The sequence below is a fragment of the Prionailurus bengalensis genome, chromosome A1 (genome assembly GCF_016509475.1).
Source record: "Prionailurus bengalensis isolate Pbe53 chromosome A1, Fcat_Pben_1.1_paternal_pri, whole genome shotgun sequence".
Classification (NCBI taxonomy): domain Eukaryota; kingdom Metazoa; phylum Chordata; class Mammalia; order Carnivora; family Felidae; genus Prionailurus; species Prionailurus bengalensis.
Genome location: NC_057343.1, coordinates 70,975,041 through 70,999,368, shown reverse-complemented (window position 1 = coordinate 70,999,368; position 24,328 = coordinate 70,975,041). Strand labels below are relative to the sequence as shown.

Genomic DNA, 24,328 nt, shown 5'->3' with positions numbered 1-24,328 from the left:
ATCTACCCAGCTGATACTCTAGTACTCTTTAAATAGATATTTAATTACTCCTTCTGCTTTTATGTCTACCTTCACACCCATTTACAGAAATACTACCAATTCTTAACTGTTTCAGTTCTTCTCCAGGATAACTAGGCTGGTTCTCAGTTTTTCTTATTGTGTGTTCTGGAAGCCACTTTCTCAGATCTAGGGTAGGGTTAGGGCTAGTGTTAGGGTATGTGCCTAGTATTCTGCAGTTCAGAGACCTCTCCAGAGAATAAAACCCCAGACTTCTGCTGGGGTGAGGACAGCCATGGCAACCATCTACCAATCTGAGGCAAGGAAGGGATTTGGGGCTCTAAATATTCTAAGTAGATATTTGACTGGTCCTTCTGTTTTTTTTTTTTTTTCAACGTTTATTTATTTTTGGGACAGAGAGAGACAGAGCATGAATGGGGGATGGGCAGAGAGAGAGGGAGACACAGAATCGGAAACAGGCTCCAGGCTCTGAGCCATCAGCCCAGAGCCTGACGCGGGGCTCGAACTCACGGACCGCGAGATCGTGACCTGGCTGAAGTCGGACGCTTAACCGACTGCGCCACCCAGGCGCCCCTGGTCCTTCTGTTTTTATCTCTCCCTTTACACCCAGTAAATGTACTCTTGATCCCCTTGCCTAATACATCTGTCCCTATATTCACTTCCCCTCTGGCAACCACCAGTTTGTTCTCTTAAAGAGTCTATTTTTCCATTTGTCTCTTGTCTTCTTTGGTCATTTGTTTTAATTCCACATATGAGTAAAATCATATGGTATTTCTCTTTCTCTGACTTATTTCACTTAGTATTATTCCCTCTAGGTCCATCCATGTTGTTGCAAATGGCAAGATCTCATTTCTTTTTTTGAGTACATAATTTATTTAAATTCAACTTAGTTAACATAACAGTGTAGTATTGGTTTCAGGAGTAGAACCCAGTGATTCATCACTTACATATAATACCCAGTGCTCATTCCAACAAGTGCCCTCAAGATCTCATTCCTTATTCTTTTTTTTATGGCTAATATTCCAGTGTGTGTGTGTGTGTGTGGCGGGGGGGGGCACACGTGTGCTCCCTCTTTGTCCATTCATCTATCAATGGACACTTGGGTTTCTTCCATATCTTGACTATTGTAGATAATGCTGCAATAAACACAGGGGTGCATTTATCTTTTTTAATTAGCATTTTCATTTTCTTTGGGTAAATAGTAGTGGAATTACTGGATCATACAGTAATTCTATTTTTAATTTCCTAGGGAATCTCCATACTGTTTTCCACAATGGTGGCACCAATTTGCATTCCCATCGACAGTGTATGAGGGTTTCTTTTTTTTCCCACATTCTTGCCAACACTTGTTATTTCTTGTCTTTTTGATTGTAGTCATTCTGACAGATTAAGATGATATCTCATTGTGGTTTTGATTTGCATGTCCCTGACAACTGAGCATCTTTTCATGTGTCTGTTGGCTATCCGCAGGTCTTCTTTGGAAAAATGTCTATTCAGGTTGTCTGTCCATTTTTAAATTGAATTATTTGTGGGGCTTTTTGGTGTTGTGTTATAGAAGTTCTTTACATATTTTGGATATTAACCCCTCATCAGATAAATCATTTGCAGGATCCTCTCCCATTTGGTAGGTTGCCTTATTGTTTTATTGATGGTTTCCTTCACTGTGCAACAGCTGTTTATTTTGGTGTAGTCCCAAAAGTTTATTTTTGCTTTTGTTTCCCTTCCCTGAGAAGACATATTTAGAAAAAAGTTTGTATGGCCCATGTGAAAGAGGTTACTGCTTATGTCTTCTAGGAGTTTTATACTTTCAGCCCTCACATTCAGGTCTAATCCACTTTGAGCTTATTTTTATGATCACATTTTAACTATACAGTGTTTTAAAAAGTCTATTAAATTGTCAGAAAGCACAGTATTTTATTTAGCATTGCATCCTCCTAATACCTAATGTAAATCCTTACACACAATTGACTCTCAAGATTTGTCTGATTATAAAAAAACTGACAAAGCAATTTTAATGAACACAGACTTATTTTTTAATTTTCAAAAATTTTTTTTTTAATTTTTGAGAGAGAAAGTATGTGCAAATGGGGGAGAGGGGCAGAGGGAGAAAGAGAGAGAGAATCTTAAGCAGGCTCCACATAGGGCTTGATCACACAACCCTGGGATCATGACCTGCGCTGAAATCAAGAGTCTGATGCTTAACCAACTGAGCCACCTACGCGTCCCCATCACCAGGTTTAGAATGGTTTGTTAGGGAACGAAAACCATCTGATCTACTTTGTAACCATCATCTCTGCTGATCTCTCAACTCTGCACACTCAGCAGTCTTAAGAATTATTCAGCAAAGATGCAAAGTTTACTAATTCCACAAGAGAAAATAATTTTATTCCCCATGAAATTTCAAGCTTTGAAATGTAAAATGATAGAGAAAATAGCTTAAAATGTTGGCAATAGCTTTCTATAAACAAACCTCCTCTTTGTGACTGTAGTTGAATGAGACATACGTCCAAGAGCAAATCCAAGCAAATATGTAGTTGTCTTTCCTGAAAGAATATTCTGGTTGTTGTGTAGAAAATTCTTCTCTTCCTCATCTAGTAAATGTTAATTGACCTCCTTTCCTATTCCATGCCAGACCCTGAGCTACACATTCCCTCTCAGAATTAATCTCTGCAACAGAGACTTATTTAAATTGCCATTCTAAATAATACACAAAAACTGTTTTGTTCCAATTCAACTTACTTAACTCAAACAAAGTTGATTAAGTAGCTGTGTATTCTTTCTGTTAAAAAGTGCAAGTTAATCACTCCTGGGCATAAAATCCTCCAGTGAGTCCCCAGATGAGAGTAAAAGCCCAAGCCTTTACAAAGACCTACATGGCCCTGCATTCCAGATCTCAGACTTGGTCTTCTACTCCTACTTGTACTTGACCTCCCCACCACTCGCTGTCGCTGTCCCAGTCACGCAGGACAAGGTATGTCTCACTCTGGCACCAGCAGGCACTTGGTGCCCCAGGGTGCGTGCCTGTCCTGGCCACCTTCCCATAGACGTGGTGCCATTTACTCCCTCACGCCCTTCTGGTCGTTACTCAAAGAGCTCCTTCTCAGAGAGGCCCTTCTTGGCTGCCTCATTCCAAAGTGCACCCCTTACCCCACCTCACAGACCCATCCCCACTCTGCATTCTCTACTTCCTTTCCCCACAGCACCTATAAACTCCTAATCTGCTGTGTGACTTATTTATCCTCTATCTCCCCGACTGGAGGGAAACTCCACAGAGGCTGGGATTTCTGCCTGTTCTGCCCGTTTTGTTCATTGCTTTATCACCACTCTCTAAAACCATGCCTGGCACAGAGGAGTTGCTTAAAAAATATTTGCTGAATAAATGAGTTTCTCTTTAAAATGGCAAACTACCCAGAACTTGCCTTTTATTTAAAAAAGCATCTTGGGGCGCCTGGGTGGCGCAGTCGGTTAAGCGTCCGACTTCAGCCAGGTCACGATCTCGCGGTCCGTGAGTTCGAGCCCCGCGTCGGGCTCTGGGCTGATGGCTCAGAGCCTGGAGCCTGTTTCCGATTCTGTGTCTCCCTCTCTCTCTGCCCCTCCCCCATTCATGCTCTGTCTCTCTCTGTCCCAAAAATAAATAAACGTTGAAAAAAAAAATTAAAAAAAAAAATAAAAAAGCATCTTGTTTTATTATTTTTAGTGGGATTAAAACATACAGTTTCATATATACACTCAAAATATGGCCTGTGGGTCTCTTGGTAATAAGAAGAAAGCTCTATTTTGGTTGTACTTGAGAGATCTCACCACAGAACATATTCTTTGAGGTACTTAATTTATAGAAGTTCCAAAAAAGTGTAAAGGATGATGTTACAATAGACAATCCGAAGCCACGTTCTTATTTGAGGTTACATTTCAATGTAAACTAAGACAAAACTGATAGGAATTTTTAATGACCACAGTTCATGTCTTATATACCAATAAAAGAAGTTTAAAAATTCCTTAGAAGTTATTAATCACTATATAGTTTTAAATGATGACTAAGTACTAGACCACATACACCCATAATACAAAAGCACACATTTCAGACCACGAATATACAGGTTGTTTTGTAGAAATTTCCGTTGCTATTTCTATACACACAGACTTCACAAAATATCATAATGCTATTAGTCACTGACCAGTTTTTCTCTTTTCCTTATTTTATGACACAACATGTGTTCTGTATATTGTCAACAATAAGTCAGTTTGACCCTTTCCAAACTGTGAATAGCTAACTTCTGGAAGCCCTATCTGACTTAAGCATATGAAAGTGAAGTAAAGAAAAGAGGAAAACAGGTTATAATTCATTCATTCACTATTTCAACTGATGTCACTAATATTTATTATCTATTGTATACTCACAATTGTACTTGAAAGAAGAAAATCATAAAAAACAGTTCAGGTCACGAATGTCCATCTTATCTCTTCTACAGAAAAGTACATTGACTGCACTTTTATAGTACAACAAAAGAAATCCTGGTAACTTTCAATAACAATAAAAATAAGGTTTGTGGGCTCATGAAGTTAACGCACGCTAAACCCTCACAGCATCTCACAGGACAATCAGCCTGCACCCGTTTCTTTATATATTCAAACACTCTAATACCAAATAGAGGTAGATCCAGTTCGCTAGAACATTTACTTTACCTAGTTGAGTTCTTCATCATATAACAATGCTTTACTTAATAAAAACTCTTTCAAAAATTAAAAACCAAAACACCGCACCAGGATGTTCTTTCAACAAATCGAGAAGCTTCTCAACACTGTCTTCTTCAAATATTCTTCAATCTAAGTTTTAAATAAATTAATTCTAGAATATTTTATCATATTTATCACCAAATCATAAAATATCTATATTGCCCCCTCAGGATTTTTGCACTAGGAATTATCTTGGCGATCATTTACTTCAGTACCTTTATTTTACAGACAGTGAGGTGGAGGCACAAAGCATTGGGTAAGTTTTTGCTCTTCTGTTTGACAGTGTTCGACATCTCCAGCATTTGAGAGCTTAGAAGAACCTAGTAAGCTTCTAGATGGAATGGTACCACTGAGGGGCTGAAGCCCCTTGGCCCTTCTGACAGATTCTGGAGTGGAAGATGTGAAGTCAGAGTTAAAAATTCCTACCAAATGATTCAATTCTCTCTGTATCATCCCTCAAGACAGTCAACCAGTTTATGTAGGCACCTAAATAAGAAAGAGCCTCTCCCATTTTTTTTTTTATGACCCTAACTTTTGGGAACTACCTTCATATTTTGACTTGAAAGCTGTCTCTAGTGGCTTCCTTTTACTGGCCTTCTTTCTCTTCTCTGGAGTTGGGAGGACTGACATACACAACTAAATCCTTCTCTATGGGACAGCTTCCAGTGCATGAGGAAGATGATCACATCTTGGCCAAGCCTAAACATTCTCGGTGTATTCAATCATTTCTCCTAAGACCTGGGATCCAGACCCCTTACCAGCCCTATCACATGGTCATCTATGCCCTTCGTAAAATGCAGTACGCAGAACTGACTGGGAATGGCCAGGTCAGTTCTGGGTAAGTGTAACTATCACCTCTCTCATTCTGACCACTACACTGCTATTCATTAGCCTACACAGAAGTTGCATTTGGATAGCTAATGCTGGTTTAAACTGAGCCACCTAGAACTGAAAGGTGAATAGCACAGGTCTCCATCCTCTGCAAAGGACTGGGCTATCAGCTGTAAGATGTCCCCCTTCAACTCTTCGCTTGTCATCCATGTGTCCATGTAGTCACCGATCCTGTCAGCTGGGCTCCTGCCTGAAAACAGCCACCTGTCCCTGTACAATGCAAAAGAGCATCATTCTCCCACTCACCACAGAAACCTTTGTTTCTTTCTCATTAAGATAGAGAATGAGTAAACTGCTCTCTGCATCAAGTTTCCAGGTAGACAAAACTGTCACAGTTGACGTTTTTTTTCTTTAAAGCATTAAAAACTCATACTTTTACACAGAATCTAGATACAAAATCATCAGTAATTATCTTTTTTTTTTCTGGTTAAGGTTTATTGCTTTAGTCTTCCTTTCAAAGAATTTTTTTAATACTGATTTAAATCTTTATTTAAAAAACTTATAAAGTTCCACAGATATTAGCAATGCATAAATTCCTAGGGGTTTTTGGATAACTGGTAAAAAAAAAATCACTAACAGAAAAATTTCACTTCCCATTTAAAAAAAAAAAAGTGCACACGCATATATGAGGGTAACTAATCATTGCTATGCTCAGTCACAGCGTGACAAAAAAAGCCACCACCATAAAAGGATGTCTGCATAATCTCTCAAGCAACATGCCAAAGTAACCTACTTCAGTTGGGCAAACACGGACTGCTACTGCACAAAGGTCCCAACAAGTCACCGAGAGGTGAGTACTAGATATTTCATTTCTTTTAAATATTTTGTAAAATGTTAAAAGCCTAATTAAGGTATAAAGTAAACAATCTATTCAATGACAACTATAAATATTTCTAACAAAAATCGTATCAATATAGTTTAGTCTCTGCTGACTGGCAGTTCTAATTAGCTAATACCGAGGTAGGTGAGAACAAGGGACCATGACAGAAATCTGTGCCAAAACACGGGGCTTACTTTGTACTTCTGTGTGAACTCACAGTTACAGAAAACAGCATCAAGTGTAAGTCAGCAAATAATGCCAATATTTCAGGGTACTTTAGTATGAAGGGAAAGGAACAAAATTATTTTAAAATGGAGTATTCCTACACTTAAATGCATGTGTATAGAAGTTATTTAGCACAATTTGAAACAAAAAAAGTTGTCACATTCTACTATTTGACCATGTTTATATACCTAAAGGTCTTTTCTATACACTATTACTTCTATACTTTCTAGTATTTTTCCAGACAGAGTGCCAATACTAGAATTCATTAGGCAAAGGGTATAAATGTTTCTAAAGCTTTATATATAAACTGGTAGTCTTTGGTTTACAAAAATATTTTACCAATTTGCTGCCCACCCCCCTCCCCACCAAGCAGTGACAGTTTGGGCTTCACTGCTTCTTAGCCAACACGAGTATTTTAATTCTAAATATAAACAATTAATTTGATAAGTGTAAAATGAATCTGTTGCTTGCTTTGTATTTATTTGATGGTCACTAAAGCTAAACAGGTCTATTTTTTCTAGAATTTCCATGTGCCTAAAAAAATTTCACAAAACAATGAAGTACATGTAATGATTTGCAACATTTATGTCCAGGGTGGGAATGGAAGTAACAGAAATTCTTGGCAAAATGTAAGCTATGAGGAGAGTTCCTCTAAAGGAAGGCGTGTCTGGAAGCTCTAGGGGGTATCAGTCCAAGGACAATACAGGGCATTGGTTCAGGGCATGGGCTCTGGACTCAGGCTTAGACCCGGGTTCGATTATTCCTAAACTGTGTGGCCTCGCGGGAGTAGTAATACTGCCAAATCCTTGTCACATTGGCTTTCATAGGTAAGCGCCAGAAAACTGTCTGCTATCACTCTCTCCTCCCTCTACCCATTAAACTACCAAAGGATGAATCCAATAAGTTTCCTTGCCCTATCATTTTGTGAGAATTATTTTTCTTACACTTATTTGCAGATCTTCACAGAATATTTTACATAAAGACTGAGTCTATGGAGGGTAAACATCTATCTGTGCTTGCTGTCTGGATCCGCTCTGCTACTACTTCAGCTCATGCTTTCTCCCCAGGACTCAATCATACTTTGGAGACATAACGCTACAAAGAACACACTGCTGCACAAAGCCTGCTCACTCACTGGCTCACCTTTCATGAGGTGGGGGTGGGCATAGGGGTGGGGGTGGGAATGCCTCTTATAAATTACTTTAACTGGCTTCCAAGAACTTATTAGTAACATGACCAATCATTTACTAGAATAAACACTACCTCAGATCACTATATGACTTTCCTTTGCTTAAGAAATCCACAGACATTTACTAGGTATCTACTGTAGGATGGTTCTGAAACACTCTATGGGGTAAAATGTTGTAGGGGAGAAAGCCATCATCCTTAAGAAGAGTGCATTTTAAAAAAAGAGCTTCCCACCCAGCAGAGGAGTTTACAAGTAATGCCTCCCTCCCTGCCACGGGTAAGGGCCTACTGCAGGGTTCAAGGCCACAGAGCATGGAGTGTGCTAACGGTGTGCAAGTCTTTCCAGCTCATGTAGTTCCTGAGCTTTCCAAGAAATATGTAAAGCCCAGGGCTTCAATATCAGATGAGATAATGCATGTGAAAACCATCTGAAAACTGTAGAGTTAACAAAGATCCTTGTGGTATCTTGAAAGCTCAAAGAGAAGAATAAAATATATTTTGTTAAAAGTCTACAAACACCTAAAAAGTAGCATAAATATAAATTAATAGCATCAAAGCTATCCTAAGTAGTCACCATTTTCTTTCAGTCTAAATTGTTTTATGGAAATATTGTTAAAAATAGTAAAATCTAAATTCATCTGTAAAACCTTTTACTTACTTTAAAATATAAGTAAATTAATGAGTGCCTTTATTTAAATCAGCATATTTCCCTCCTCCTCTCCCTCCTTCCAGCTCCCCAGTTCTCCTCTTCTCTCTAGTTCAGACAGGATGAGTTGGTACATGTTAAACTTTTGAGATGTTTTCCTATTTTTAACCTGTTTTCTACCAGTAACATCAGATCGATTTGGTAACAGGAGCCAGGGATAAAACACTTTGCACGAAATATGATTTTAGGAGCCAAACTGCCAGGATTGAATCCTGACATTTAACAGCTATGTCTTTAAGACAAGTCATGAAAGTGCTCTGTGTCTTAGTTTCACCACTGGACATGGGTTTGTGAAAGTTCTATGATGATTCAGTGAGTGAATATACGTAGAGTGCCCAGAACAGTGCCTGGAGGAGAGTCTGCGCTTAATGATACTGGTTCCTACTACTAATCAAGAACTCTGATAAAGAGCCTTTGCCTAAGGATCTAGAAAGCTGGGACTCTGTCATACTTTAGTGGGTGTCTATTGTGCCTCAGTCATGGGTCAGCTGGAGATAAACAAAATTAACACAGTTCCCACTCACAGGACTCCACAGGCTGGTGGGAAACAGAAAAAATAAACTCAACAATACAGGTGCTAGTAGAGAACACAGTGCCCTCACGAGGACACTGCACACTGTCTTTCTGGAGGGTGCTCCAACAGAGCAGGACAGGATAAGATCAGGGAAGCTTCCAGGCACAGCGGACTCTGAACTAAGTCTTGAAGGAAAGTAAGAGCTGAAGATACAGGACAAAGAAGAGGAGGAGTCCGAAAGAAGGAAAAGCGCCAGAAAGGCACAGAGCTGTGACAGAACACAGAACGTCAAAAAACTGCACATAATTTAGGAAAGCTGGAGCCAGGGCATCACAGGGAGAAGATGGCCAGAGAGCCAGCTGAAGAGTAAGGCAGAGCCCAGCCACAGGGAGTCAGAGAGCTTCCCATCAGCCTAGGGTTCAATGTGCGGCATTTGAAAGGCACTGTGAAAGGTGTGGCAGGAGCTCCAGAGAGATGGGAGAGAGGCCGGAAGGCAGGCAGTGGGAGTGAGAGTAGTATACAGACAGGCAGATGGACCGACAAACACATGGTGTAAAGGCAAGGCCGAGTGTGGGAGACAGTCAGGAGGCTGCAGGCACAGGAACCGCTGACTTGATAGCAGTTAGCAAGTGAGGGACGGCATGGAGTCCCAGACACCTTTGTGACTCCTGACTTGGTACCTATACTGATGGAGGACCCTGAGCAAATGATCGAATCTCTCTGGAATTCTGCTTATCCACAAAATAAGGATATTTAATGTTTCTGACTAATTTCCATGAGATGAGTCAAAAAACAAAACCTGAAACTCCCTTGAACTTTAAGGAGAAAAGGCACATAAAGATAACACAGACTGAGATCTTTACTACAAAGAATCTTTTTATGGGGCGCCTGGGTGGCTCAGTCGGTAAGTGTCCGAGTTCAGCTCAGGTCATGATCTCGTAGTTCGTGAGTTCGAGCCCTGCATCAGGCTCTGTGCTGACAGCTCGGAGCCTGGAGCCTGTTTCGGATTCTGTGTCTCTCTTTCTCTGCCCCTCCCCTGCTCGTACTCTGTCTCTATCTCTCAAAAATAAGTAAACATTAACAAAAATTTTTTTAAAAAGAATCTTTTTATATTGTCCAGGTATTGTACTTATAGGTCAAATCATGCCACATGGAAACACAATATTTGTCTTCCTCACTGAAATGCGTATTATAGCGGGATTCTGTTTTCTTACAGTTCCTAAACATTATGTGATGTAACTCCTGTCCTTAGTATTACCACCTCCTTTGTGTTCATGTTGGTAACTTTCACATCAACCTACTCACAGTTTGTTAAAGCTGCCAAAAGCCACACAAAGAAAATCAGTGAAAGGGGAAAGAAAAATAGCTGGAATATATGAAACCCTAAATGTGCAAGTAGGTGTTTAATCAAGTAATTCAAATGTCAGGCCCCTTTCACCTTTGCATCAATGCCAATGCATGTGTTTATGGAAGGCGACGTGGTCTTCCTCAGTCAGTGCCTATTAGGTCAGGATGCTGCAGAGGCACTAAAAGTAAACTACAAACTGGTGAACACGTTTTTTTGGTTTTTGGTTTTTCTGTTTTCAAGAGGTTCTCAGGGCACCTGGGTGGCTTAGTAGGTTCAGTGTCTGACTCCTGATTTCGGCTCGTATCACGACACTAGGGTGGTGGGATCAAGTGCCGCAAGCCCCAGACTCAGCTTGGGGCCTGCCTAGGATCTCTCTCCCTTCCTCCCTCCCTCCCTCTCACTCTCTCTGCCCCTCACCCCTGCTCACACACTCCCCCTCTCTCTAAAATTCAAAAAAAAAAAAAAAAGCAAAGAAGTAGTTCTCTGTGCACTGTCCCGTAAGTGACCCTCTGCAGACCTACTGAGAGGTGGTCAGAAGCAGCCTGTGCCATGGGGTCAGCAGGAGGGTCACATTTCCACAAACCCAGAGGCAGGGTAGGGAGGTCCCCTCAGACAGGCCAACCGCAGATGACCACAGACAACCGCACTCTGAACATAAGCACTCTGGCAGGTGTGAGATTCTATCCTGAAAAAGTTCAGGCAGCTATCAGTGTCCCACCTTCCTGGACAACGTTCCCTATATCCTTCCAAAAATGAATCCTGACCATAGACATAGTGAGCCATCAACTTAGGACTCAAAGCTGGCTGGGGAAAAAAAATCACCTGACAGCGTAGAAAGACTTATTTCACTAAGTGAACTGGGGCGCATACTGACTGTGAAACCAACAGCCGAGTGGCAGCTTACTGGAACACACAACCTGACTCTGCCAATGGAGTGAAGAGAGGCTGTGCCAGTGCTGGTCACAACCCGGCTGTGCCTCAGGTTTCTTTCCCACAATTAGGAATTAATGTTTCCCACCTGTCCCCTTTATGGGCAAATGGCCCACACAACTGCCCAGGTGATGGTTGTTTAGCCAGCTAAAAAGAAGGTGGGCAAAAAATCACTGGTTGAGTGGTAGGCCATGACATGTGCGACACTGGACCGAACTTAGAAGTCCCTGTGTGAGTCAGGGCAAGGTTTTTTTTCAAGTAACTGACAAATACTCATAAAGCTAGGTAACCAGGGGAAGAAGCAACGATTCCTTTCTTCCGTGGAGTAGGTTTCCTCTCAAGGGCACCGACCAGCTTCTGCCTGCTATCGTGATACATCTGTGCTCGCCTAGTTCCTCAGCACACCGAATTGTTGCTGTTCTACTGAACCCAAGCTTTCGCCCGCCCCCTCCTTTCTCAATGATTTCATTTTTTCCCACTCCAGAAACTTTCCCTCAACCTTACCTCTCCTCAACAATACAGCCAAAGGACAGTGTCTCCAGAGAAATCAGAGAAAGAATCAGATCAATCAATACTCCTCATTTAATAATATGCAAATACAATTCATATCTCTAAGTCCACATTTTTGTGGCTCTTATTTTTTTTAAATTTTTTAATGTTTATGTATTCTTAAGACAGAGACAGAGCATGAACAGGGGAGGGGCAGAGAGGGAGACACAGAATCTGAAACAGGCTCAAGCTCTGAGCTGTCAGCACAGAGCCTGATGCGGGGCTCGAACCCACGAACTGTGAGATCATGACCTGAGCCAAAGTCGGACGCTCAACCAACTGAGCCACCCAGGCGCCCCTTCGGCTCTTATTTTTGAAAGTGTGCTCCTAGAACTTCCTTTTTGGTGCATGCCACCGTGGGCACTTTGAGTCAGACCGTCTTGAAGTGTAAACATGGTCTTCAGTAGACTTGGCCTTATAGAGAAGTCACCTCTTACAGCTTATCATTTCACATGACTTGAGCCATTCAATCCATTGCTAAGGCCTAACTTTAAACAAAATTACTAAAAGTTTAACTCCTTTTCATTTAAGGCTGTTGATGCTTATTAAGTGAATAAATATTAGGGGTAAAGGTGACATTTCAGAATCTTAAAGCAAAAACTAAAAGCCAATATTCTAGTTCACACTAAATCTACAAGACAGTGAAGGTTTTATTTTGTTTCTGCCACAAATAAAATCTAAGAAAATAGTTATCCAAGCAAGTAAATTGGGACCGCAGATCTGTGAACAATCACAAATGCCTCCAAGTCAGTAGCCAGGGCAAATATTTCCAGGAACAAATTACATTAGCACTCAATTTTCTTAAATACTAATAGATGAGTTTTTGGGGGGGAGCCTTTTATTTTCCTCCTTTCTGTGGCTAGAAAGAACTTGTCAGTTCATGTCAACACGTCCGGTTATGCAAAAATGAGATGATAATGTCTTAAGATATGTTAGCTACTCTAGCAGCAATGAAATCAACTCTAGAGAACACACACAGACCCACTTCCGAAAATATAAGTAAAAATACGGTGGAGGATATTTTGCTACGGGAGAGCTTGCTGTTTTGCATATGTTAGATTGGCAGTAGAGTTATCATTACTGCGTTACTGACAAAACTGGGATAGACCCCTTTGCTCAGTGACATAACTGGTAAGAGAACTGGCGCAGATGGCTGCCAGGGTGGCTGCAGCCAGCTGTCAGGAGGTAAGTAGGTTCCTCAGGTGGAATCTGAATGTGGCCCCCCACGCTCCATGCAGCCCAGTTTACTAACTGTGCCCACAGGGCAAAGGCTTCAGTCCTCATTCATGTTCCTCCGGGTGTGGGGCACTAAGGACAGTTTAGTGGCCACACATACTTTGTCATTAGAAAGCATTATAAGGGAATTAGAATTCTTATAGATAAAAGTATTCTAAGGAAAAAAGATGAAGAACACTTCGTGTTTTTCTCTAGGCAGTGAAATGATAAGTCATAGTACCTCCAAGTACAACTCAGTATATTTATCCTAATAACATGACAGAGCTGTCGTCTAAAGATTATAAAAATGTAAAATACTTAAGGGGTGCCTGGCTGGCTCAGTCAGTAGAGCATGCAACTCTTGATCTCAGGGTTATGAGTTCAGGCCCCATGTTGGGCATAGAGCTAACTTAAAAAAAAAAAAAAAAAAGATGAACTTATTTTAAAAACTGTAAAATACTTAAAATGTATCAAAAAATAAACAGATAAAGGAAGAAAAGGAGGAAGGGAGGGTGAGAGGAAGTTAGTTATACCTGAAAAAATGATTAAAAGAACAACTGGCAATCCAAAGGTTGGTAAGGAACACAGTAATCCAAACAGCAAGCAGAACCCTAGTATGTGTGAGTAGGAGTCCTTTAAACAACAGTGAGACAATGCTCCCTCATTCAGATAACAGCACATTCCCAACATCATCCTTCCGTTTCAGGCCCTCCCATATTGAAAGATATCATCTCGGTAATTTCAGGACCTAGCATATGAAGGCACTGAAAACAGTTTTTGCGGAATAAAAGAAGGGAGTAAGTCAAGGTTCAAGAAAGTAATCTTGAGTCCTCAATGATTAAAGGAGGATATAAAATAGTATCTCAGGGATGATGATAATAAACTGGGATTGATTCAGGTAAGAATGGGATAACAGTCAAGTACATGAAAACATTTCTCTCAATTTGGAAAAGATAAAAATGACTAAAACTATAGCATGAATAGCCCACGATAGATATAATCAAGAACTAAGGTAACATACTAGTGCCATTAACAGAATCAACCTTCGAGAGGGTACTGAAACATCACCAGATTTCAAGACAGCCTAGATTCATCTTTACCAAAGACCATTTCTGAGCCATCCCATTTACTTGTCTGCACTGTGCAGGTGTCTTTCTCTGACTGACTCAGGACAAGGGTGGGCAGTAAGCGGTCCCTCAAGAGTCTTCCCATCAGTGATCTACACTGTTCTAGAAGTGGGGACCCCACTGTCCTTAGGAAGGATCGTTGCCTGGCTCTGCAGCGGAGGGGACACCTTGTTCCCAGGCTATTTACAGGTAAAGATGGTTCTTAAAGCCTAGACCACTTCAAAACCACTAACTCTCAGTTCTTCAAGGGCAATATGAACCAGCTGCCCTTGCCAAGAATTGGACAGGGTAGGAGACCTGAAGCCAGGTCACCAGAGAGAAGGATCTAGCATGACCTTTTAAGCTCTATGGCACTTGCTTTCCTCATATGGCAAGTAGGGAGCGGACAGCAGTACTTAGCCCACAAGCGTCAATACAAATGTTCTTCCAGATAGGACTTAAAGGTAGGCACCTAATAAAAATTAATGCATCAATCGGAGTAAAGGGCACTAAAGGGCTAGCTTTGAAATGTATGTCAGATGACAAGATTTTTGAAAGAACTGAATTAAAAAAATGTTTTTCCTCACATGAAGTTATTTGCCTATTTACTCATTTCATAGTCAATTCGTGTTCAGTATTAAAAATTTAAATTCATGTTTAGTATTAAAAATTTAAGCATATATTCGGGCACCTGGGTGGCTCAGCTGGTTGAGCAACCAACTCTTAATTTCTGCTCAGGTCATGATCTCAAGGTTCATGAAGTTGAGCCCCACATTGGGCTCTGTGCTGACAGTGCAGAGCCTGTTTGAGATTCTCTCTCTCTGCCCCTCTCCTGCTCTGTCCCAAAATAAATAAATAAATATTTTTTAAAAAGAACAAAAGTTTAAGAGTTTATGGATAAAATTCAAAAGTTACTTATACAAAATTATGTCCTGGCATACATATCCATGCAGATGTGTGCACATGTATGTATACATAATTGCTTTTCCTCCAAAGTGGCATGTTGTATAATCTGCTTTCCTTACTGAACATTATTCCCTGTCAAGAAACAGGCATCCACACTGTCATTTCCACTCTATGGCTATACCATAAAATATTTAGCCAATGTCCTGATGATGGACATTTGATTTGCTTGCAAATGTGCATCTTTATAATTAACACTGTGTTAAATATTCTTGAGCATCAGATGTTCTGAAACCCCTGCCATTTCTGGCTCTACCAAATGCCATACTTCAGTAAAGAAGCTGGACACACATTTACAACATGGCAAGCGATGGGACATTCTTCTCTGAGTCTTATGTTAATGTGACTTTCCTAATCTCTAAAATGGCATTTATTCATATGGAGAATTTCTATCCTAATATTTGTTTTAGAAGCATTTCCCGAATCTGTTGAGAAATATTCCTCAAAATAAAGCATACATATTGAGATTTTCAGAAAAAAAAAATTCACAGAAAGTACAAAAATAAAAGAAGTTCTTGCTATCTGTTCCTAAGTCACAAGCCCTGCCTGAAATTTTCACCTCTCCATGTCTAGTCTCAGTTCTTGAAAAGTTACTTCTCACAAGAAGCCTTTCTCAACTCACTGGATAAGGTTTTTCTACTTTCATTCCACAATTGCAATTCCCATGATTTCCCTTTCAAGAATCACTCTATTTTTTTTTCTGCACAAAACAGAAATTCCATATTTATTAGGTGTTTGTTTTGTTTTCTATTTTATTAATTTCTGTAATCATCTTTATTATTACTTTCTTCTACTTTCTTTGGGCAAACAATTTTCTTCTAGCTTCCTGAACTGTATATTATCTATTTTCAATTAAATAAATTCAATTAAAAAATAAATGCATTCACAAGCGTACAGAGATATTGAATTACTATGCTGTACACCTGAAACTAATGTAGCATTATGTTAATTATACTCAAATAAAAATTATTTCAAAATAAAAAATCTGCAAATAAAATAAATGCATTCAAGGCTCTACATCTATCTTAGATTAACACTTCAGCTGCATCCCATTGTTTGGCATATAGTATTTTAGTCATTTTGTTCTAACTGCTTCAAAATTCCTATAGTGATTTCTTAACCCACGAGTTCCTTAGAAACATATTTTTTTAGATTCTAAATGTATCCTTTATCTCTGTATTGTTCATTTCTAATTTAGTTGCACTGTAGTCACTGGAATGTCAGCTGCTAGGTAACATATTTTCTAAAAGCTCTGAGGTCCTGTGATGACCTAGTACACAAACTTGCAAAAAATGTTCATGTACCTTCAGCACAAATTCTGTGAAGTCTCACTGGGTAAATCTTTTAAGTCTTTAATCTTTATCTGACATATTCTAATGAAGATGTGTTAAAATCTCCAATTTCTCCTTTAAATTTGCTGTTACATGCACAGTTCAAAACTGTTTTTATATTCTGGGTGAACTCCTCTTTTTAACTTCTGTAGTGACCCTGTTCATCCCTATTAATATTGAATTTGCCTTCAATTCTGTTTTTTTCTGATGTTAGTATTGCTAACTCTAGCTTTCTACTGGTTGGGATTCGCCTGATACATGTTTTCCCATATCTTTATTTTCAACTTTTCTGAGTCACTTTTTTGAGCCCTCTCTCTTCTACACAGCATACAGCTGGATTTTTTTTTTTTTAAATCCAAACCAATAGTCTCTTTTAATAGGTGAGTTCAATCTATTTATATTTCTTTTAAAAAAATTTTTTTTTCAACGTTTATTTATTTTTGGGGGGACAGAGAGAGACAGAGCGTGAATGGGGGAGGGGCAGAGAGAGAGGGAGACACAGAATCGGAAACAGGCTCCAGGCTCTGAGCCATCAGCCCAGAGCCTGACGCGGGGCTCGAACTCACGGACCGCGAGATCGTAACCTGGCTGAAGTCGGACGCTTAACCGACTGCGCCACCCAGGCGCCCCTATATTTCTTTCTCATAGTCTCTTTTCCTATATTTTCTTGATTAACAGAAAGTACTACTTCCAGTTTTGTTCCCTTTTACTTTAGGTTGTATTTCCATATTTTAACAATTAACCTATCAACACTGTATGTAATGCACACCTATAACATTAGAGCAATGCTCTGAAAACCCCCACTGTCTGTTGCTATCACTGTTTAAGACTGTTAGAAGTAAGTTAGCAGAGATGCAGTTCATTTAATACAGCGGTCAGAGTAGCAGTTGGTGTTTTGATATGGCTAGGGAGAGAGTTGTTTTCTTTTAACATAAACGATCGTCACTAGATATATGGACATTTTCCCTTAATTTTGGTGACTTTCAGATGAGATCTGTGCACACAGTCCTATCAGAGTATCATTTTTCTTCTAAAGATAACATCACAGAATTTACTACTCTGCTCTTCCTAAGTTTTATCAAAGCTCAGCCTCCTATAAGGAGTTTTATTACTGTTTTCTACTTTTCAATGCAGGACTTGAAATTTCGTCTTAACATTATTTATAAGAAGAAAAGAATTGGAAATAACCCAAGTATGCATTAAGGAAATAGCTAAGCAAATTATGCACTAACACACTGGAATACTGCAGAAATATCTATAAAATGTCTACGTAAGATCTACACATGACAAATAGATGACACTGGTCCATGAACATGTGAGGTGAATAAAGCAGAGCACAAGACACCACCACGTGTAATGCTTACAAGCACGCAAAACGTAGGAACGCACACTGCACGCATCAGTGGCATACTTGTGGAACGATCCAGTTCAGAATTAATCTTAACATTTCCCCTGAAATGGCTTCAGTTTTTTCTTTCTTTTTCGTCGTTTTTGTCGTGGTTGTCGTGGTCATCATCTTCTTCTTTTTTAAAAGAAAGCCTAACTTTCAGTTCCTAACGAGGCCTTAGCCTGTTTCTCATACTTTTTAGGTTAACACAAATCAGATCACTGTGGTAAGTTCGTATTTCACTAAATAAATGTGTGACTGATTTCATTTCCTGGCAGTGATATGCATTTAGAAAAAAAAAAATCCGACTGAAGTTCAATTTAAAAGCAAAGTTTTGCTCCCATCTGAAATGTGGGGTGCCACACATGATTTTGTTCTTAACCAGACAATGATTCTGAAAAAAGGTGGGGCAGGGGGGAATTTCTGCCTAAAAAGTTAGCATGTTCCCTCTTGTCATAAAAATATACTTGCTCTATTTAGATGGTTCTTATTTCCTTTGCCAGGGCTTTGCCAAAATCACCAAATTATAAGTAAACACATAAATTTTATTCTCTGTTCTTGTTACTATATATGTAAACATATTACATTTCATAGATTTTTTTTTCTTTTGGAGGGGTGCTTCTTTTATTTTAAAGAAAAAAATTTAAAAAAATTTTTAATGTTTATTTTTGAGAGGGAGAGACAGAGTGCGAGTGGGGGAGGGGTAGCGAGAGAGGAAACACAGAATCCGAAGCAGGCTCCAGGTTCTGAGCTGTCAGCACAGAATCTGATGTGGGCCTTGAACTCACAGTGAGATCAAGACCTAAGCTGAAATCAGATGCTTAACCAACTGAGCCACCCAGGTGCCCCTGGAGGTATGCTTCTTAATAATCCCCTTTATCTAGTTCACCTATTCCCTCCCACTCATTTCTCCTCTGGTAACTACCAGCTTATTCTCTGTATTTATGGATCTGTTCCTGCTTTTTTTGGTTTGTTTTGCTTTTTAGACTCCATGTATAAGAGAAATCATCTGGTATTTGTCTTTCTCTGTCTTACTTAGTATAATACCCTCTAGGTCCATCCACGTTGTTGCAAATGGTTAAGATCTCCTTTCTGTGGCCGAGTAATATGGCCGAGTGTGTGTGTGTGTGTGGTATCTACTGACCTACCAATGGACGCTTGGGTTGCTTCCATATCCTGGCTATTACAAATAATGCTAAAATGGTACATATTAACTCTTTGAATACGTGTTTTTGTTTTCTTTAAATACCCGGTAGTGAAATTAGTGAATCATGTGGTATTTCTATTTTTAATTTTTTAAGGAAGCTCCATACTGCTTTCCACAGTGGCTGCACCAATTTACATTCCCACCAACAATGCAAGAGAGTTCCCTATTCTCTTCATCCAGGGCAACACTTGTTATTTCTTGTCTTTTTGATATTAGCCATCTGACAGGTGTGAGGTGATACCTCACTGTGGTTTTGATTTGCATTTCCCTGATGATTAGGGATGTTGAACATCTTTTCATGTGTCTGCCGGCCATTTGTAGGTCTTCTTTAGAAAAATGCCTATTCAGGTACTCTGCTCATTTTTAATCAAGATTATTTTTGTTTTGAGTCATAAAAGTTCCTCATATATTTTGGATACGAACCCCTCACTGGATATATCATTTGCAAATATCTCCTCCAGTTTACTAGGTTACCTTTTTAAGGTTTTGTTGATGGTTTCCGTTACTGTGTAAAATATCACAGATTTTAAAAAATTCTACAAATTTTCACACATTTTAAAAGTTTGATCTATAAAAGGCAGTTTATATTACTTTTAGTTAAATGCACTTCTAATTAAAAGTACTCTCCCTGGTTCTCTCTAGAGACTTTGAACACCAATGATGGATACAAAAATGGACAACAATTTTACTACACCCTCTGCAGCAACTCAGGAAAGTGACTGTGACCTCTATTCACACCACAACACAGCCAGGATACTGATGCCTCTGCATTACAGCATTGTCTTCATAATCGGGCTTGTGGGAAATGTTCTAGCCTTGGTTGTTATTGTTCAAAACAGGAAAAAAATCAACTCTACCACCCTATATTCAACAAATCTGGTGATTTCTGACATACTTTTTACCACTGCTTTGCCTACACGGATAGCCTACTATGCACTGGGCTTTGACTGGAGAATGGGTGAGGCCTTGTGTAGGATAACTGCTCTCGTGTTTTACATCAACACATACGCAGGTGTGAACTTCATGACCTGCTTGAGCATTGACCGGTTCTTTGCTGTGGTGCACCCTCTGCGATACAACAAGATGAAAAGAATTGAACATGCAAAAGGCGTTTGCATATTTGTCTGGATTGTAGTATTCGCTCAAACACTCCCACTACTCATAAAACCTATGTCAAAGCAGGAGGAAGAAAGGACTACATGCATGGAGTATCCGAACTTTGAAGAAACAAAATCTCTTCCCTGGATTCTGCTGGGTGCGTGTTTCATAGGATACGTGCTCCCTCTCCTAATCATTCTCATCTGCTATTCTCAAATCTGTTGCAAACTCTTTAAAACTGCCAAACAAAACCCACTGACTGAGAAATCTGGTGTAAACAAAAAGGCTCTCAACACAATTATTTTTATAATTGTTGTGTTTGTTCTCTGTTTCACACCTTACCATGTTGCAATTATTCAACACATGATTAAGAAGCTTCAGTCTCCTGATTTACTGGAATGTAGCCAAAGACATTCGTTCCAGATTTCTCTGCACTTTACGGTATGTCTGATGAACTTCAATTGCTGCATGGACCCTTTCATATATTTCTTTGCATGTAAAGGGTACAAGAGAAAGGTTATGAAGATGTTGAAGCGTCAGGTCAGTGTATCAATTTCCAGTGCCGTGAAGTCAGCCCCTGAAGAAAACTCACGTGAAATGACAGAAACTCAAACAATGATATATTCCAAGTCTTTAAATGGAAAGTAAAAACGAATTAAATCTTGAGTGTATAGCAAAGAGACCGCATGATGAACTTTGGTGGACTTTTCTTATAAAGCAAAAACGATTGTTCAACTTCCAGTTAGGATTCTAGTAAATTCCTTTCATGGGCCATGAGCTCCCACCTCCAAATTGGAAGTAAACTGGTATATATTATTTTTTATACTCCAGAAAACAACATAAAGCAAAGTACTCATGTGTAAATAAAATACTATACCAAAAGGGAGGTTATTTTAATATCTCTCAGTATAAAAAGCTTTTTATGTTAATGAAAAAGTTCAACATCAGTTATTTCCTACCAATAATTTGGCAAAAGAAAAAAAGACTGTAGGATTGTATATTGCCAGTGTAAAAATGTCAATATTGTAACATGTTTCTTTTTGTTAACATATTTCTTTGACCCATACTTCTTTCAATCTTAGACTTTAATCTCCTTGATAATATCAGCATTTTCTTTTCTTTTGTTCTGAGTCATAAAATTTTGTTTCAAAGAACTCTTTTGGAATAAAGCACAGGATGCTACAAAATTAAGAGTGTGTCTTTCAATGCTTACTTAAGGAGAGAATAGAACTAGCAGTGGATAGATTCGGATGGCAACATCATAATGATGGTGACTGAGGCAGATGAGAGCACTGAGCTCTCTTCCCAAGCAGCCAGTAGCTAAGGGTCCACAGCTCAGGAACATGACAAGGATTTTATGTGGAGGTACACACTGAGAGGAGTGTCCACTTGCTGAATTCTGGTTGGGAATAAAAAAATTTGCAAATATGCTTGGTTTTTCTTGGGTTTAGGGGATCATTCCTCTTTATTCATAGGTTGGTAGTTCCCTGCTCTGCATTTCAATGGTCTGGGTTACCAGAAAGGGTAAGGATGAGCAGCAGGAGGTATAGCTACTGCTTTCCTAAATAAGATAGGGGGGAAATGCAAAATTATAAACTTGAAGAGCTCCCAGGACTCTTTACAACATTATACATTTGCTCACATAAACACCTGAGCATGAGTAGCATGACCTTTGCAAGTACAGTCACCCTGTCTGCCGGCTCAAATTTGTTTTCCTGAATCCTCAAGTTGCCCCAACGCAGTATTTATGTTAGTAACGATACCAATTTTGATAATGGAACATACAGAAATTAAGTGCTACATCATAAGTCATGCTTAAAATTTTTATTAGGCTTTATATTCTGGAAATCTTTTCTTTTGAATTCTTATCTTACTCATTTTCAACTTTGATCCAGTAAGAAAATTTATCTCTATGGTTACACCATTTACTGAGTACTTTCGGATTTGTATTATGTGAATTTCACAAAGAGCTGCTGACCTTGAAGCCTCTGACTAAAAGAAGGCACTGATCTTTGTAACAGCTGATGGAGACAGGTGAGACAACATGGAAGGAAGTCAGGATGTGAGGGCCTTTTCCTCACTCCACACATAAACCTCCAAACGTGAAGTGTAAGAAAGAGCAGAAGACTACATGTTATGCAAGGTGGCACTTCCACGGTCATTTGCATCGGATCCCAAAACAATTATGAAAGCAACTGAAGGAAAACCTGAAACAAAGCCTCCTTAACTTCAGAGTGTCTGTACGGTGCACAAATTCTGTGACAACATTTGAGCACAGACCAGCTTATGTATGAGCCGACGGGCGGCTTTGCAGCAGATGAGAAAGTCCTCTCTGTGCTGAGGATCTTAAGATCCTTCAAACAAGGAAGTAAACATCGATGTCACTCAGCCAAGAAATACCACATTCTTTTATCTGTTTAGTTTTCTGCTTCCTGCCTCAAATATACCGCAAATCCATATAAATGATTTTCCCCAATCAGTAGTCATATTGCCAAAAAGGTAAACTTTAAACCTATCTCTAACTAATCTTAAAAAAAAAAAAAAAAAAAAAAAAAGTTGGTACTCAGAGGCAAATTCAACTATTCACTCTCCTTCAAAAGGCACTTATTGCCTATTTTATTCATGAAGCCATAGTTTACCCATGGCCTCTGGGCACCCTTCCACTGTCTTGTATTATTAGTTGGCTTTACATTTATTTCCCTCATGGAGTAGGTAAACTTGGAGAACAGGGACAGTGCTGTATAATTTTTGTATTCTGCTACAGAACAAAGGAGGTGGCCTTATATACAACACATTGTTTGAAAATCACAAACCTGTAAGTATTTTCTGTATGAATCAGGTGATATGTTATTAACAACTTTAAATTATCATCTCGAACTAGAAAAACTCATCTAGGAAAGCTGACAGTTTTACAGCAGCTAATCATATTTATCTCTCCATAATTTTTTTCCTAAAAGGATATTTGGTTAGTTTAAAATAAAAAACCTCAAAGCTATTTAGTTTGAATCAGTATAAATGCATCAACTCTTCAATGACAGTATAGAATAGTATAGATGGTATAGAATAGTAAATGTTAGATGTTAGAAATAATATTGGTTATAGGTCACAAGCTCAATAATTTACAAAACAGTCCATACTTTACGTCTTCCTTTTCATATTCCTGTGAAACAGGATGAGCACATAGTATCACTCAGACTTTATAAAGAAACCCAAGTTCAGAAAAGGCACCTGGTAAATGAGAGGCAACATTGGAAATGTAACCCTAAGTCTATATCCTAGCCACAAAGTAGGCAGAACAGCATCACACAGACCCTGAAAAAGTATTAGAAGGCTTAACTGTTTTATTATATGCCAGGAGATCATCTAATTCCTAAATAGGACAAAAAGTCAGCAGTAGGTAGATTATAAACTTGTTTGGGCTGTGAGTTCCATGAAGATGTGCACAGCACCTGGTATACAGCCTGGCTCACAAAAAATTCTCAAATATCCATCTAACTGAATAGCACCTGTTTTGTACTATTACCAACAAAATTCTAAAGCTCTACTGAAATATCTGTGAAGTTCTTAATTTTCAATGAAAAGACATACCTTACATGCTTAATTACATGTACTAAAGTATATATACTAGAGCATATGTGTAATTGAAGACAGTGATCCTCTAAGACTCTGAATTTAAATTAGGCATATTAAAAAATAGAGCTGATTACTCAACAAGTCAATTTAAATCTAGATACAGAATACATTCTGTTTGGAAATAATTTTATATTTCAAGAGGCAAGGGCAGTGACTCCTACCAATCAGTAAAAAGTACCAATTTTAAAAGGGGAAGCACTGATCTTAAATTGGTTTTTAAAATGGTCTATTTTGATCACTCTTTAGCCCATTGTAATTTGTTATTCTTTGCAAAGTTAAAAACATTTGTCTACTGACCATTCAGGGCAGAATGAAAAATTGAAAAGCTGATCTGGTGACAACACGGCCCATTCTTTCGAATCCAGGGAGGGCTAAAAGCACTCGTGAGAACTCCTGCCAGTGTAGGTCTGTTTAGATCAAACTCTGAGAAAATGGTCATTTAAAAGATAATCCCTAAATTTCTTT

General features: G+C 39.0%; 2 protein-coding genes across 5 annotated transcripts in view; one reads left to right on the top strand and one right to left on the bottom strand.

Moving 5' to 3' along the window:
• The window catches only part of UBAC2 (UBA domain containing 2), a 173,695-nt gene that overhangs the window by 65,667 nt on the left and 83,700 nt on the right, over positions 1-24,328 (bottom strand). The gene's annotated exons all lie outside the window — the stretch shown is intronic.
• Positions 6,307-21,421, top strand: LOC122484300 (G-protein coupled receptor 183). 3 transcript variants are annotated; one of them, XM_043582279.1, is made up of 2 exons: positions 6,307-6,433; positions 19,777-21,421. In XM_043582279.1, exon 2 carries the CDS (start codon positions 19,790-19,792, stop codon positions 20,876-20,878), a length of 1,089 nt encoding a protein of 362 aa, XP_043438214.1. In that variant the 5' UTR covers positions 6,307-6,433; positions 19,777-19,789; the 3' UTR covers positions 20,879-21,421. The 3 variants fall into 3 exon arrangements, with proteins under 3 accessions (XP_043438214.1, XP_043438210.1, XP_043438216.1); XM_043582275.1 differs by lacking the exon at positions 6,307-6,433 and adding an exon at positions 13,639-14,454 and having other exon boundaries at positions 19,775-21,421; XM_043582281.1 differs by lacking the exon at positions 6,307-6,433 and adding an exon at positions 18,954-19,002 and having other exon boundaries at positions 19,775-21,421.

Coding starts and splice junctions, on each gene's coding strand:
- LOC122484300 (XM_043582279.1), top strand. CDS start 19,790: ATGATGGATACAAAAATGGACAACAATTTTACTACACCCTCTGCAGCA.